The 16,903-nt window shown below is 37.3% G+C and overlaps 1 protein-coding gene across 6 annotated transcripts; it reads right to left on the reverse strand.

Moving 5' to 3' along the window:
• Positions 1–957: 957 nt before the first annotated feature.
• LOC121328109 (ganglioside-induced differentiation-associated protein 2-like) lies at positions 958–16,651 on the reverse strand. Of its 6 annotated transcripts, none has more exons than XM_041272602.1 (15): positions 16,449–16,651; positions 14,258–14,320; positions 11,930–12,166; positions 11,152–11,291; positions 10,520–10,673; positions 9,958–10,046; positions 9,142–9,218; positions 8,263–8,422; positions 6,061–6,211; positions 5,811–5,887; positions 4,712–4,788; positions 4,023–4,162; positions 2,595–2,649; positions 2,297–2,440; positions 958–1,417 (listed from the first exon to the last, which is right to left on the reverse strand). In XM_041272602.1, exons 3-15 carry the CDS (start codon positions 12,106–12,108, stop codon positions 1,370–1,372), a joined length of 1,491 nt encoding a protein of 496 aa, XP_041128536.1. In that variant the 5' UTR covers positions 12,109–12,166; positions 14,258–14,320; positions 16,449–16,651; the 3' UTR covers positions 958–1,369. The 6 variants fall into 6 exon arrangements, with proteins under 6 accessions (XP_041128536.1, XP_041128538.1, XP_041128541.1 ...); XM_041272604.1 differs by lacking the exon at positions 16,449–16,651 and adding an exon at positions 15,478–15,605; XM_041272607.1 differs by lacking the exon at positions 14,258–14,320 and having other exon boundaries at positions 2,297–2,395.
• Positions 16,652–16,903: the final 252 nt, after the last annotated feature.

A 16,903-nucleotide genomic window follows, 5' to 3' on the forward strand; every position in this document is an offset into this window, starting at 1 on the left:
AAACTTCCCAACTTCTAGATTGGCAAGACTTAGGGCAAAATACAACCCCCCAAAACAACCCAACAACAGTTTGACAGCCTATATGTGATAAAACTTTCCGAAATTCTTTTGAAAGCGGATTTCACTTGTTTTATGTCAATTACTGCATCATGTCATTGCACAAGCATTTTGACTAAAAAAAAAAAAGTCCATGTCTACTTCTCAAATCATTGTCAGGGTACCTTGCTAGTTTTTATTGTTGATAAAATAAGGATGCACCCATTGTCCAACAAATTAGGACACAGTACATATTTTTAATTTACATACTTCTAAAGCAGCACGCTGGGCTAATAATTGGCCTGCTCACCCAATGGTTATCTAGAACTTTAAACACTCAATCATAAGATATAATGAAAACCTGTGCTTTCTCCTTAATATTAACATCATCACCCCACTTACTTGTTTAAGAGCTCTGAAGATCAATGGAAAACCAATAGTCTCTTCACGTTAAACCAAAGCATCGAATGTTGTCAAGCTACTGAACCCTGGAGGATAGGCCCAGTCTACCAAGTCACTGGCCAGTAACTGCCTGGACCAGATGGAATTTACTGTTTAACCTGCCGACGTGCAAAGGCTAATGCAGCCCACACTGTGGGCCCCTGGCCAAGATCACCAGCATGTCATGACTGGGATTGGAACCAGAAAGCTTTCCATCACTCAACCTGCACTCCAGGGACCATACGAAGTTTCTTTTCAGTAGCCTACTTCTACAGCTCACCGATGTAGTGGTTTTGTCATCTGAACGAATGAACACATGGATTGTATTTACAGACACAAACACTAGACTTGTTACCTACAATAATACTAATAATTAGTCATTCGGCAGATGTTTTTATCCAAAGCAACTTACAGAGACAACAAGGGGTGAAATATGCCCCCCCCCCCCCCCCCCCCCGTGTTTTGAATGACTGAACTGACTCGAGGGTCTTAAACTAAATACTGCACACACTCCTTTAAAGGCTAAAGTCACGCCTTTGACAGGTTGAATCTTTTAAGCTTTAACTAGCGCGACACCCTAAACACATAACCTGCAATTCACTATTTTACAGAATACAGATTTAAAAAAAAAAAATTATATATCAAATTAATACATATCAGTGGTTTATCCCTGAACTGAGATAGACAGATAGATAGATATTATCATTTACTGTTTGTGTAATGTATGGCTCAAAGTGGAACGAAGCTCATTCTGATTGCTTCACTGCTTGAAATTACTTTGTACAAACAAAGAGGGAAAAAAAGCTCTCCGTTCATAGTTAGAGAACACGCATAGTTCGGATGTCCAGCTGACAGGATGTTTGTCCGTGAAACCAAACAGCCTTGGTTTTCTTCAAAGGTCAGACAATGACGAGTAGTAAGGATGGTAAGGCCCGTTTACCTAAAACAGAAGGCAAACAGCTTTGATTAGCAGAAGCAACCATATACAATGAAACAATGATATTTAATGAAATTATTATTTATTTCCTCGGATCATCTCATCTCCATCACTGGCAAGCCTGAAGCAGCTTCCAGTTCACACAAGGCTAGAACTATCAGCATCAAACGGGTTCAGGTTTTTTTATAGCCTCAAAACACCACCATCACGTGGGTTGTTGACTTTAATCACATGGTCTCCTAACATATAAAGTCATATTATATGCAAGCATATGAAATGAATTCCAGGACTCACAGTATACCATTATAAAAGTCATGCCTGAAACATAAAAATGGTTAATGAAGTTTGATTTTTTTTTTTTTTTTTTAGTTCTTATACTGCACTAAGCAACCAATATTTATGATGTGACTTATGTTGCAATTCTAACATCCTGATAATAATTTAATTTTAGTTAAGTATTAACATGTTAACAATATTATCATGTTTACCAAATGCCAAGTGCAGCTAGCAGCTTCTGGATGTTTGGGTATGTAGCACAGCCAGTTTCCTGAATGCTAGTGCTTTAACCAGTTGTGGGTAGAGTCTAATATTCTATAACATCTACTGTTTGTGAACCTCCAGATAGGACACACACTGCACATCATACAGTTTTTAAAATGCCATCAACTATGCAAGTGGTTGCAGGTTCCTTCCAAGGTATTGTTCCAAGTTAAACCTTTGAAGTGTGTTCCAGCTGCTTGTTCCAACTGGTTGCCAAAACACGTTTACACAGAAACATTACTAAAAAAAAACACCACCATTAAAATCAGTACCTGAAGTCATATAATAAAATAAAGTAAAAAAAATACTTTTAATTCGTTATTAACAGACAGAGAAACCTACCCGTGAGTCGTACTCCAGCACAAAAGGGGGGATGTCGATTTGCTCTGGTAATATACATGTAAACAGCTGCTGGAGGTTCTCCACATGATGAACTTTGTCCTTTAACCCAGAGACATTAAAGGTAGTGAAAAACCATGTTGACACCTGTTCCAAAGAAAAATGCTTTACTAAACAAGCTTGTGACTGCAGCTCCAAGACTGGAGACTATTGAAACCACTTTTGTATAGACAACCACCACTGGTTACATGTTTTCATGTTTCTTTTAAACATTACAGGAAGACATGAACATTTTCTTTACCTTGGAACGGAATGTGGGGTGCACAAAGTAAAAAGCTTGCAGGTTCTTTTTATACCTGTGATAAAACAAACAAACACATAAAAAAAGTGTGTAATTGAACCAGTGGTTTAGGGCGCTTGAATTTGAAAGGACATTGCTTTCCAGATAAGTTTGATTAATACTCTAAATGAGCAAAATTATCTTTAACTCTATACACCCCATGAGGTGGTCTCCCAACTTAAAGGGACCAAAATAGTGGTCTTCAGCACAAGTAATAACGGTAATTATACTACACTGATTTTAGAAACATGGAACAGAGGTGGATAGCCATAAAAAATACATATGGCACTTAAAGTAAATAAATAAAATACAATAATCGGTCGCATATCGGCCCGCCACATATCCGCCCTAACCATATATCCGCTATGATCAATCTCTTCAGCTACGTTAGTTTACTATTGAACAGAGAAGAATAGAATATTTTAGATCCTACCAAAGTTTTTATGTACTGCGTTGTACATGCTCTGTGCGCTGCCATTGCTGGTAGTGTCACATGAGCTCTGCAGTGTGATATGTAAATAAATCCTGTTCGAATGCGGGGTGATCAACTTCAACCTCCGTCTCGATCTCCTGCCTGTCACTCCCCAATGAATGCACACACCTACACGGCAGACGGCTACTCTGTCACAAGCATTAATACCCTGTATCTTTCTAAACAAGGGATTTAGGGGAGCTCCCTAATAAAAGCCGAATGTCAAAACAATGTGTTAATATAGTAATTGTTACAGCTGTGTATAATGGCATTTAAAACAGGATTCATTTATCCGCCTTTTTACATATCCGCTCTTACTCTGGTCCCACCACAATCGGATATGCGACAGATTACAGTACATTTATAAAGTGAATAGGCAAAGAAAAAAATCCAATAAAGACATTGGGTTGTGAGTAACTCCTTGATTAAATAGTTTATACAACATCTGGGTGCTACCTGATCTACACTAGGGAGTTTAGCAACATATTTTGTATGAACACAACAGTGACAGAAAATCAGATTTCATCATCGTAATAAATACATTACATATGTGTTTAGCGACACTTGATTGGTCGAGTGCGTCACAAGGTTCTGGACAGATTATCTTTTTGGAACCACACAGTAGGTACAGTTTACTAATACTTGTACTAGGCATACCTGAATAACATCTGGACCAGACTAATGGGACAAGACTGTGAGATGCATTCATATTTGATGAGGTGCAGAATACATTACAGGTGAAGTGCAGAATACTTTTTATTTTTAAAAGGAGATGGTATCTCAATTCAGAGACGCATCTCAATACAGCATCGTTTAACTTTATATTCATTTTTGACCCCCTTTATTAACATTATGAAACACAATGACAATGCAGTAGAACAGAGTTGAGAGTTCAATACAAACTCGTATTCACTTACTTGCCATCTACAATGTCATAAAGCTTCTTTAGGAAATCAGAGTCCAGGTGATTGTGTTCACCAGTCAGCGTATGGAAATACACCAGGACATACTCCTTCACGACTATGTGATCCATGACATGGATAAAATACAGCAGGGCCTGGCAGAAAAGCACATTGTTTAACATGGGGAACACACCTTTGATTTTCAGATGTGAAAGATTTCTCGTTCACAAATACAAATAGCCATTCTTTCCTGTTGGATTTTCCAAAGATACTCTGTACCTTTTCACTGCTCTGTTATTGTATGTGAATTAAATGGTTTATTCATTTTATCGAATGAAGAAAGAAAAAAAAGCTGCACACTTTGTTTTTCACTCACAAACTATCTTAAATGTTAACAGGAATTAAAAAAAAAAAAAAAAAGCTTTCATCTACAAACGTGTTCAACGCCACAAAAGGTTCACACACAAAGATTCAGGATCATTAATAATGTTTGGAGAATTATATAGAGAAGAAACACACATCACATCTACCAGGCTCCTCTCCCCCTTCCTCCCTGTTAACAGTAAAATCAGTACCACTGTATTGCAGAAGTAGTGATTCTACCATAAATCAAAATAAAAAAAACTAAATTAAAAAAAAAAAGAGAATACCTTGTTATTAACAAGAATGTGATTAGTACTTATAATACTGTCATAAACTATTACCTTTTCAATGTCTATTTGTGCTACAGGAATGTTTCTTCCTACTAAAACCATAACCGTTCGACCACAGATATCCACACCTAGGAAGGAAAGAAAGATAACATACATAAATGAATAAACTTTTCTCCACTATTAATAACCTTTCCCAGCACAAAAATAAAGCCAGCACTTTTTTTTTTTTTTTTTTTTTTTAATTCTTATTTTATGTTACATTTTTTATGTCCGATATAGCTCAGTTTTTATTCCCAATTTTCAGACTGTCCAAATCATGTTCTGTCTCCAAATCATGTCCCCCCATTTAACAAGTCACTGGACCAACTAACATATATGTTTAGGCTGCTTAAAAGAAAACTGTATCAATTTAAAGCAAGACAAAAGATTCAGGGTCATTGGTATTGTCCTTAACCCAACGCCACTATACCAACAATAATGGTACTTTACAGTGACTCTATGAATCGGACAGAAAAATAAGTCGTCGTAAAACGTATTACTGGCCCAGTAAACCTGAATCCAGCCCGTTGTCTCATGCTTTGGAGTTCTTTAGAAATAAATAAATAGGGCAAGCTACTAGAACAGCGATAGCGCTTGCTGCAGTTGGATGATAAAATGCCATTTACAGTGTTGCCAGAGTGATAAACGACTTTACCGTGACCATCTGTCAGTTGGGATTTGATAATGAGAAAATGTATGTCATAGTGACAATCCTTTGGGAGAGATGTTCCTCTGTATCAGTCACAAAATATCTTTTCACACCATCAGTCAGTGCTGGTTAGGGAACTGAGGGACTTCAGCCACAACCATTTAGCAGAGCAGTCATGCCCTCTACTGGAAACTCAATGCAACTGAAAACCTTTAAAATGTAGCCCAGGAGGCAAATATGCTCTGCATTTAAGCTTACTTGTAGGAACTAACCACAGCAAATGCAATCATATCTCTATTGTTTGCACAAGAGGGATGCAATGGTTTAACACTGCTACTGTAGCAACAGTGGAACTTACAATGAAATAATTCAAGCCAAGGTTTAAAAAGATTGCCCAAAACAATGCCCCCAGTGTCCTGAAACACACACACACAAAAAAAAAAAAAAAAAAAAAAAACTCACCTGTTTGATATAATGCCTTTAAAGCCGCAATGTCTGACAAGTCTTCTGCTCTTGCTCTACATAGCCAACGGTTATAGCTGTAAAACAACAAAATAAACAAACAAAAAAAAACTGAATATAAATAAACAGAATAATTTAACTGGTACCCTCAGAAATCACACCAGATCAGTGTTCCACCATCTACTGTCTTGAAATCAAACTCCTTTAAAGAGACTGTAGAGGTGACAGGCATGTTTAAACAGAGACTCACTTTCTCAGGTGTTGTTTATGCTGTGCTGCCTCTGACATCTGCCCCTGCAGAATTAGCTTCCGTTGCTTATCAACATCTCCTTCCATTCGGGCAAAAGCGTGGGAGCCCACGAAGGACAAGTCCTTTTGCAAATCATCCTCCTCTTCTGAATCTTTCAAAGAAAAACAAAACCAAAATGAACTGATTGAAGTTGTACTTTTTTTTGGTTTTGGAAAAGACACTTTGCAGTGACAATGTTGCGACCCCAACCTACAGTTTGGGAACTGCAGGATAAAAAAATATATATAATAATATATATAATATAATATACATTTCTAACAATGTACATAAAAGAAAAAAAAAAAGGTAAAAAACAACCAAAAAAACCAAAACTATCTGAACATTTAAAAAAAAAATAAAGATCCAACAACTTTCTTTCCTGACATGCAGTATAATAAACACAATAATTCCTCAGAAAACTTTAAACAACAATGTGTCAACAAAATCTTTATTTGCACCAGCCTGTTCAAACCATCCCCATCTAAAGACGTTCGTTTGTCCGCCCTGTAGCTGCAATTGGCATTCAGGCAGGCTTTCACCCTGCTGCTTTAAGGCAGACTGTCTGAAACTGTTTGTCTTGCGATTTTGAACTTTTTGTGGGTACCCCCACCCCCCAGAAAAGGTATTAATGTATGTTGCATGAACTGGATTAAAGCAAAATCAGTGTCCTACTTCAACAATTGACTTCAATACAACTGTGATTATTTTTGGATGTCTTGGGGTTGGTTGTCATAGTCATGATCTATAGTACTGTGTAAATAAATAGGTTTAGTATATACCCAACCCACTGTTTACTTACATATTGGAACTTTCAGTGCTTTCACTTGGATAAGTTGGGATGAGAATACATATTTGCAAAGAAAAGCAAGACACATTGTTTAGCGGAAGCATTTTGGAAGAAAATCTTAGGAGTAAACAGTTCAGACAAAAACACGCTTTACTGAAAGACCTACAAATCTCTGTCTCCAGGACTGGGAAATAAAATAAACTGAATTTCAGGGCACAATTTCTAGTTTCATGAGGCTGACTGCTAAACCCATTCAAAAGTGATTTTCATTTCTTTTCACATGCTTCTGTGTGGGAATACTACAAATTCAGGATATCGGTAATATCTTTGAAGAAGCATGCCCCGATCTAATGTATACATAATGCAAAGAAATTTAAATTTTTGGCTGACAAATTAGTTCCATGTGGTTAGTTTTACCCAATGAAGCAAAGGGTGATGTGTATTTCATTATATCCTTGACTTGATATAAAGACTAAATACAGAAACTAGAACTGGCATATGGCAAATTTTACTCCCTAAACTGGATTTAGTACCTGGTGGAGATTGATGAACAAAAGAATAGTAAATGTAATATCTTAACAAAAAGAAAAAAAAAAGTTTGGGTACTGAAGACGTGCCTGCAAAAATATGCATAAAAAATATAGCTTCACACAAAAATAAATCTCATATGAAAATCCCAGACAGAAATAGAATTTGCCATCTTTCCTGGCTTTGTATTTGGGCCCTACTGTGTGAACTATGAATCGAGCAGCCAGGTTAAACCCTTTGGTCATCTTAGCCTCCCCAGTTCGACAGCCTACAGCAAAAAAAAAAAAAAAAAAAAAAAAAAAAAAAAAAAAAAAAAAAAACCGTTTCCAGATTTGTTTTTTTTCTGAAAAACTGAGCTTTAGCTTTTCTAAAGTGTCACAGCTGGAAAAAAATGTACATTAAGATCCTAAGAAATGCTGGATGTAATATCAGATACATAAATGATCTGAAGTCCACAGTGGTTCCTCCCCCCCAAGGTTTTCATGTTTCAAATCACTCTGTATTTAATTTTAAATGTTTCATATATTTCTATGTTATACTCACTGAGGAAAACAGTGATTCTACATGGTTTCATTTTTCATTGTGGGCCAATATTAAACATCTTTGAATATTAAACATCTTCAAAAGTTCTGATTAGGATTCCTGCACATTTTGTGCCAAACACCATCGTTTTACATTCTATTCAATAAAAGGGGTCTTCTTACTGAGACTTTCATTTAAAGGTTTTTGTAACAGTATTTCATATTATAAACATGTCTAAACCCACCCCCTCTCCTTTAACTTTTTTAAAGTTTGCCACCTTTCTCAAAGAAATGAAGCAACCAATGGCCCATGGTAATAGCACTCACCTTCGTGAAAGCCTGGTTTTTCTGAGATGCGGATTTGCCTCTCTGGTACAACTGGTTCTCCTTCAGAATTGCCAATATCTGCAGGGATGAGAGGGAGACTCCTGTGCTCTTCTTCTACAGATCTCGGGAAGTACAATGGCAACAGCTTCTTATACACAGGCTGAACAACACACAGAAAGACGGGAAGGAGATGACTAAAAAAAAATCATACAAAACTGTAACATTCTGATGAAATGTTTACCACAAGTAAAGAGCACAGCTGTCACTTTGTTTTCAATTAACAAACGGCTGGAAACAGTTCTGATTTAAAAGCTTAGATCCCCACCATAAAGAAAGCAATTGTCTTTAAACGCAATGTTCTTCTGAAACTCCTGCTTTCCCAGACGCATATGCAGTTGATCCGAAATGCCTCAGAATTCTATTCCCAAGGGCATGACTTTTGTTAAGCAGTCTTTAAAACATTCAAAAATGTGACGGGCATCAAAAGCCATGAATGCTTGGACTGATGCTTTCATTGAACTCGTCCTCGAAGGCTTTTACATAGTTTGCAAATCTCCTTTATGCGAACATTGAAACAGCGTAACATCCTATTAGTTTTATATTCATATTCTTGGTCTCTCTTTCTGAGACGTGCAGTGGATTTGCTTTTTGGACTTTTCTTCCTTACACAGGACCTTTAAGTCAAAGGCAATCGACCCTGCCAACATACTGACGAAGCAGTGAGGGCGGTCATATTGATGTTTTCAATGATAGCAAAACAGCCTACGGCTCAACTGAGGATACCTTGTGACAAGTAGCACCAATATGATTGGTTGTAGGTCTAACACGTGAGCCACGAAACATACTGTATTCTGATGGGTCTATAAAGTCTGCCCTTACCTCCTCTAGATCTGTCACAGCAAACACTACAGTCTCAATTGTTTCTCCATGGTTCTCCAGAAACCTACGGACTGTTCCTGTGGAAATTGACACATTAGACTTCATAGAGTGGATAAACATTTTATATAAGCCAATAGTTAATTCCCATGTGAAGCCACTAAAGGCTAATATCAACAACGTTTTAAAAGGAGTTTCTGTCTTGCCATTATTATTTATCTTGTTATCAACTCCCACTTCCCCCAGACCAAATTGTCAGGGGGTTGATGTGTTTATTATTATGATGATTGTGGTTATTATTTTAGAAGAGTGTTTAGTATAAAACAGTCACTTTGTAAGACTTCTAATGAAGTCTTTAAGACTGAAAGTACCAAAACTTGTTAAGTGGCTATTATGTCTACTAAAATAAGGGGAATAAATGGTAAAAATACAACAGTGCGAATTGTGACTTAAATGTACAGTATGTTTAGAACTGTTAGATGGCTACCTTTAATCAAGTTCAGAGTGTACTTCTCATGCACTCTTTGCTGTGTCAGGACCACGAGTGAAGCGAGTAGTTGGTCATACAAAGAGTGCAAGAGAAAGTACACTCTCAACTTGATTAGAGATAGCCACTGAACACTTAAGCATATTATAAAAGTCACTAAATCCAAAAACAAGAGACAAAAAGCCGATATTAACATATGTAATCTGTTTATGTAGATTATGTTGTGGTTTACATTTTTAGAATTCTTTGTAATTGACATTGTGTGCAAGATCTATACTCTTGCATTCAACTGATCTGCACGGAAACAGAACGTGTCAATAATGCACACTTACTGAGTGCTATGTGAGTGGCATCCTCCATTGGGTACCCTCTCTTGGGCAAGTTAATACCACAGAACCCCACAGACACTAGAGCCTGCTCCCTAGGAAAATGATGAGAAAACAGTTATTGATGGCAACAACCACATTACAGTTTGCTTCTTTTTTTTTTTTTTGGATTTACCCGAGATACAGCCCAGGGCTTGACTATCTAAAGTTTGGGCGTGCGAGGGTTCATCTCAATCAAGGGATCTTTCTGTATCAACTGGCCCATACAGACTTATGTTTAAAGTAGCCACAATTGAAGGAGGGGACATTCAGGTCACCTTGAGGGAAAGACTAAAGAGCCTGGATGATATATTATACATAACAGCAGTTTAGTCTCCATGCCTATCCAATTCTTGACCTCTCTACAACCAAGTTCATTTCTTTATTGATCTAATAAAGCCAGTCAATCTAAAATCACATTTCACTCCACGCACTTGCTAGGGACTCGACCATAACCGGGGTCTATTCTAGCTTTAGAACCCAATACAGCACAGTAACTTGCTGGATGATGCAAGATCTTCTTTCTTACTTGGCTAGCTGCATGACATTCCGGTAGCAGCTGTAGAGCGAACTCTCGGCCGCAGTCCTGTATCTGGCTTTGTATTTGGGCCCTACTGTGTGAACTATGAATCGAGCAGCCAGGTTAAACCCTTTGGTCATCTTAGCTTCCCCAGTTCGACAGCCTACAGCAAAAAAAAAAAAAAAAAAAAAAAGAAAAAGGAAACTGTTTCCAGATTTGTTTTTTTTCTGAAAAACTGAGCTTTAGCTTTTCTAAAGTGTCACAGCTGGAAAAAAAATGTACATTAAGATCCTAAGAAATGCTGAATGTAATATCCCCCCCCCCCCAGGTCTTCATGTTTCAAATCACCTTATTTAGTTTGAAATGTTCCACATATTTCTGTGTTATACTCACTAAGGAAATTTCTACACGGTTTCATTTTTCATTGTGGGCCAATATTAAACATCTTTGAATATTAAACATCTTCAAAAGTTCTGATTAGGATTCCTGCACATTTTGTGCCAAACACCATCGTTTTACATTCTATTCAATAAAAGGGGTCTTCTTACTGAGACTTTCATTTAAAGGTTTTTGTAACAGTATTTCATATTATAAACATGTCTAAACCCACCTCCTCTCCTTTAACAAGCTTTTTAGCTTACCTTTCAGTTTGAGAAGCTCTTCTTTAAGCTCAGGCCCAGCGTGCAAGTGAATGCTGTCAGAAATGGGGTTCTTATCAATCAGAGATTCATTGCTTGTGTTGACTATGGCAGTGCAATTCAAGAGGGCTACATTCCCGTTGCTGAAAAGACAATAAATATCAAGAGCGGGTAAACGATTAAATAAATAAAAATGTAGTGAAGAACATAACATCCCGAGATCCAGATACTCAAATTTCAGTACAAGTATTTTTTGACCGGCTATAAACCAATGGCAGATTACACAACTAACAAGTGTGTCAGTGTCACAGGTCAGGAACATCCTGTCACAAACGTAAATTGCAACATGCAACATTAATAACTCTAACATGCCACTAAGACTAACATTAAAGGCTCATGTTTTAAAATCCAAATATTCAATACAGAAACACAATTATGCAAATTTTGCACTGAAACACAAGCGAAGCAAATCTGGCCAAAAACAAGTATGCTGAAATTAGATGCAGGGATGGAAAGAAGACTCTTACTGTATTGCAGTTTCACCCATTCCAGGTTTTACTACTAGCTTGATTAGCCACAGTGTATAGGTAACAGGCTCAGGTGTGTCTTATTAAACTCATAGAAAAGCCAGAAAACTACTATGCAATGTCAGTCTTATTTCTATCCCTGAAATGGGGCCCTAAACAGACTTTAGATATACAAAGGGGAAATACTTCTGGGTCCCCTTTTTGTCAAAACCTTTACAGAATTGAAATGGTTTCTCCTCCCTCTATAAACTTACAACAGAACCACTTTCTTATTGATGTGTTCCCTGTATGGGAATGGAGAGCCGGTGTCCCTGTCCTTATAGAGCTGCTGGCTGGTTTTGTTGGAGTCCGGCTCATCCCCCTGCTGAGGCTGGTCCCAGCTGGGTAATGTCTGAACATCGATGAACTGCGAGCGAGCTCCCAGAGGATCCATGGGGAGCCAAGCACAGGGAATCCTCCTCCGATTCTTATGGGTCTGCAGCTTTAGGAGTCTTGTGGGCAAACACAAGAACACAAGAATATATGGAACTGGAAATAACACATTATATAAAAATGTGACCCTACGTGTGTATTTTCAATAGATTACAGTTACAATATTGGCCATGCACATTCAGGCAAATGGTTCACAAGCTTCAGCCTTCACTAGTGTAACGTGACAAACATGAAATTATGCATAACAGGATGGCCATGTTCATTTTCAATCATCTGGTACTACATGTAGTTAAACACACCGGTTTGCAGGCCAAGCTTTTAGATATGGGTGCACTTCCTTTGTCAAGAAGCCTATAGTCCCTTTAACACCTTTAGCACCTTCCTACTGTATCTACCATTAACCAACCAGCTGCTTGCCCTTTTGACTGACATGCTTTCAGCATGTAACTTGCTTTGACCTCCCCCAGACTATGCTGATGTGAAATTACCTAGGAATTTAAAGTAACAGACTTCCTCAGAACAAGGCATCGAAACTAAAAACTTAATGGGTCAATTGCAACGAACCAAGAACTTCCAGATAGTCCCCAGGTGCGGATTAAAAATGTTCCCAATTGCAACGAACTCCAGATGATGACTGCTGCTCCCTAGAATGTGCCTGGTTTACTGTGTTAAATGAAACCACCAAGCTCTTTACACTATGTAGAAGAGTTACCGTACTAACTCGAGTTAAAATGAGAAACCTCAATAGACATATTTTCTGAAATGAAACCATTAGTAAAACTGATATCAAATATATACAATCCAAAATATACATCCAACATTTAGCACAGCTTTCTATTTTTAATGAGGCATGAAATATAATTAAACAAAACCCGATACGATATGCTTTTATTAGTCACTCCAAGGTCACTAAATTGAAATCATGGTGGGTATTGTCTTTAGCTGACTGGATTGGATATTAAGAGGTCTCCTTTATAAGCATACATCAATATTCCCGTAATTTGATAGGTGCAAAGATGTTAGGCCACTACAGGTACGTTTTGTATGCTTTGACTTTTAACTAAAGCTTTCTGTTTTAGTTTTATCAGCTGTATCTTCTCATTGTGTAACTGTTGCTCTTGCTTCCTCATTTTGTAAATTCATTTTTTAAAAATGTGCTCTTTCAGAAAATTCCAGCATTTGTCTCGAACACAGGAAGAGCTCGCCAACGTACAGAATGCTCCATGCTTCATGGATCGTCCTCCACCCACCTTGCCTCTGGGCTACAACTGCTCTACCACTCTCCCTCTCTCTCTCTCTCTCTGCCCCGTGCCCACCTCGTCTACCCCGTCCTCCTCAGCTCCCAAGCCTAATGGTCCCTCTTCAGGACCTGAAAATTGGATTCCCTGCTCAAGAGAAGCGTCACTATCAACATGTGCTACACTTGTAATCTGGTCACTGTTTGAGTGTGACAGTACTGCACTGTTTTGTATATTATGGACATGTACAACTGTTTGATTTTCAATAAAGGCTTCTTTGGTATTATGCCTGCAAAGTCTCTTTCTGAAAAGTACAGTTCTTGGTTCTGAAGATGTGGAGCCCGTTTCCCTTCTGGTACAGATGATAACACTGTCTCGGTGGATGAACAGCAGACAGAGGGAAGGTTTCCACCACGAGGGACACGAGGGAATTGCGCTCCACAGTCTAGCCTCCTCCCCGCTCCTGAATTGTCTACAGTAAAATGTAGACAAATCTATACAGAACTCAACCTAAATGTTTATATTATATTATTCAGTGATTATCATTGCACTTTATAAACAGTTGAAATTACCATCACATGCTATTTAGAGGGTGCACTAAACATCAGTAAATAGGATATCAAGGTTATTTGTACAATATTTGGGTTACGCTCTTAATTATTATTTTGATAACCTGCCAGCACACTTAATCTTTCACTACTGAACTGTTCTGTATAGAATAAATGTACAATTACAATACAATACATGTAGATATGAAATATAAGGAATGATTAAATTGGAATTGTCACATGGTATTTGCGCTTCACGTCATGTCATGTCTCTCTCTATTTGCACTTGTGAAGAATGACCCATTAATGTAACAGTACTATATGCATTTAGCCAATATGCTGACATAATTATAGAGAAGCTTACCTGGTGTTCCTGGGACAGATTCTTGTGTATCAACCCCAATGCTATCACTATCAATAGCTCCTTCTATTGAGGCAAACAAACCGGACATAAACGATGTAATTAGGCTTCATATCACGGGACAAAGGATGGTCAGACGCTGTTGAGTAATTCTGTGTACGACCGCCAGCCATGACTTCTTTGGTATGAATGCAATGCATATTACACCTTTATATATGTGTTTGACTCAATTTCATATCTGATTACATTTACAGCTTTGGCACATTCTTGCTCTGATTAATGGTCATTGTTTAGAAATTATGCAGATAAATACATTTGGTATATTCCAAGCAAAACTATTGGGCTAATATAGCCTATATTAGAAAGCACAAATCAGAATCATGGCCCTAGAGTTTGATACTCTCAAGAACTTCTTAATTGATTTCCATACCAAGTTTCATCACAATGGGAGGAGTTCTCTAAATATAAGGCTTGCCAACCACTACCCATCTAAATCAGCCGATACTAATGGTGATGCAGTATCTTAACCAGACAATCTAAACACCACAAGACTTTATTTACCTTATCTGACTGGAATTAGGTTAGACAATGTCTGAGCTTGGAGTTATGTGCCTTGTATTATGAAAGCACAACTGGTACGCCTGTTGATCAGTAATAACAGCTGACAGTGGATTCCAGGCAAATGAAACTGAACATGCTCTTTATTTTCCACAAATAAGCCAGTTTAATAAATAAATAAAATAAAATAAAAATGACTTAAGTTTCTGAAATGTTTAATAAATCTGCATTCGGACTTTAATGGAAAACATGCGAGACAAATATTTATTTTTTAAAGAGGAATGGTTAACTTATGAGCATAGAGCCATCAACTTTTGAAAAATCAGACATAATCCATTCACATACACATTGTAGAAAATGGGATGAACATTAATATTAACAACAATAATAATAATAATAATAATAGGACCACTTGGCACATGTATCTGAAAACGTTTTGTAATACTTTTTCCATCCAGAAGGACTTGCAGTAGTCTGAAACGTCCTATAAACGATCACAACGCTCAGCCCAACACTGATTTCATTGTCAAAACTGCTGGCAAACACGGCACATATGCCAATTTTAAATTATGTTGGAACCTGTTGTTTTATTATCCCGAGCCCAGTGTTAAATATATCATAGCTTTCAGTATAAAACACGAAATGTGCACTTTTCAACATTATACCTCTTAATTCTTCACAGTTAAAACTGCCTCTGGAACTCTCCATCAAAACCTTCCAGCAGCTTTTCACAGATTGGAATGTCTTGACCTTTGGGAATATTCTCTCTCTCTCTCTCTCTCTCTCTCTCTCTCTCTCTCTCTCTCTCTCTCTACCAATAAGAAATGATGAATGTTTTTTACTCTTTAATATTAGTCATATTATTATTATTATTATATTAATAATAATAATAATAATAATAATAATAATAATAATACATTATGTTCTTTCGTGTCCGATTCTAAATATGTTTTCCAATTTGAAATATGTTCCCTTCATTGTACATTATCCAATTTGTTTGGTTTAGTTCGATATCCAATTTGAATCAATCTATCTGCACTATGTAGCTACCTATCTGTGCCTTCGTCTTTTTTGTTTTTATATTGAAATTTAAGTGGAACTACTCCTTTCAGAGATGAGAGACAATAAGAAACTATGTGTACATACAGTACATATTTAGAGGATCACAACGTGAATGTTTTTTTTTGGCATATGTGCCATGTTCATCCAGCTGTTTTGACCCAGAAATCCGTGTTGGGTTTAACAACAAATAAATGAATATTGTTTAAGATCTGGCCCTCTATAAACATCTACAGCCAATAAGAATAAGAGTAAGAAACGGCGAATAAGAAACAGGCTAATATGAAGCAAAATTCAGCCGCGTACATTTTGCTTAATCATGAAGTTCAGCCTGCTGTCACTGTATTTTTCAGTTAAATTGCGAAATGTCATGAGTTGGTGGATTAACTGGGAGCATTTTTAAATACCGACGGTATAGTCTGTACGGTTTTGGAAATTAACCTAGTTGTACAATGTACTCAGTATGAAGTTTTCGTTTTATACATTAGTTCAAACGGGGGGTCTAACAACATATGTCTATTTTGAAAGCTTCGTTTTGCACAACACACGTCAGAAAATAAACACGCGTTACACTTACCTTGTGCTAAAGCGTGCTTCTTTCGTTGCTATGTATTCCACTTAACGCGTTTCACGTCTTTATGCCTCCTCCCCCGTCCCCCTCTAATGACAAACACGTTTCATAAAACTGAGTTTTCTATCAGTGGCTGCACTAAACGGCGCTACAATTACCTGATGTGCTCCTGGTCAGCTGAGGTGCAACAAGCTATATATTAATCACTTCCTGGCGTCTGTTGTAATTTAGGGTTCATCAGCATTCTACACACTGCATCTGAAGACAACGAAGTATCGTGCAATAACATCAGAAATGTTACGTACCGTAGACATGACACACGATTCAGTCCACTGACAATATCGAGCTTCTCATCAGTCTTTTTCATAAGAGTACATTATATGTATATTCTTTAGTTCTTGATGTTTTAGTTTTTTACTTTTGGATTTATTTTTAATTGTAATTTTTCATCAACCCCTAAA

This window comes from Polyodon spathula, chromosome 15 (assembly GCF_017654505.1).
Source record: "Polyodon spathula isolate WHYD16114869_AA chromosome 15, ASM1765450v1, whole genome shotgun sequence".
Lineage (NCBI taxonomy): Eukaryota > Metazoa > Chordata > Actinopteri > Acipenseriformes > Polyodontidae > Polyodon > Polyodon spathula.

Bases quoted from the DNA above. Each gene is read 5' to 3' on its own strand.
- LOC121328109 (XM_041272601.1), bottom strand. From the start codon at position 12,108: ATGGATCCTCTGGGAGCTCGCTCGCAGTTCATCGATGTTCAGACATTA. The intron at 10,674-11,151 runs GTAAGCTAAAAA...TTTTTGCTGTAG, and splicing joins AGAGCTTCTCAAACTGAAAG to GCTGTCGAACTGGGGAAGCT. The intron at 5,888-6,060 runs GTGAGTCTCTGT...GTTGTTTTACAG, and splicing joins CATAAACAACACCTGAGAAA to CTATAACCGTTGGCTATGTA.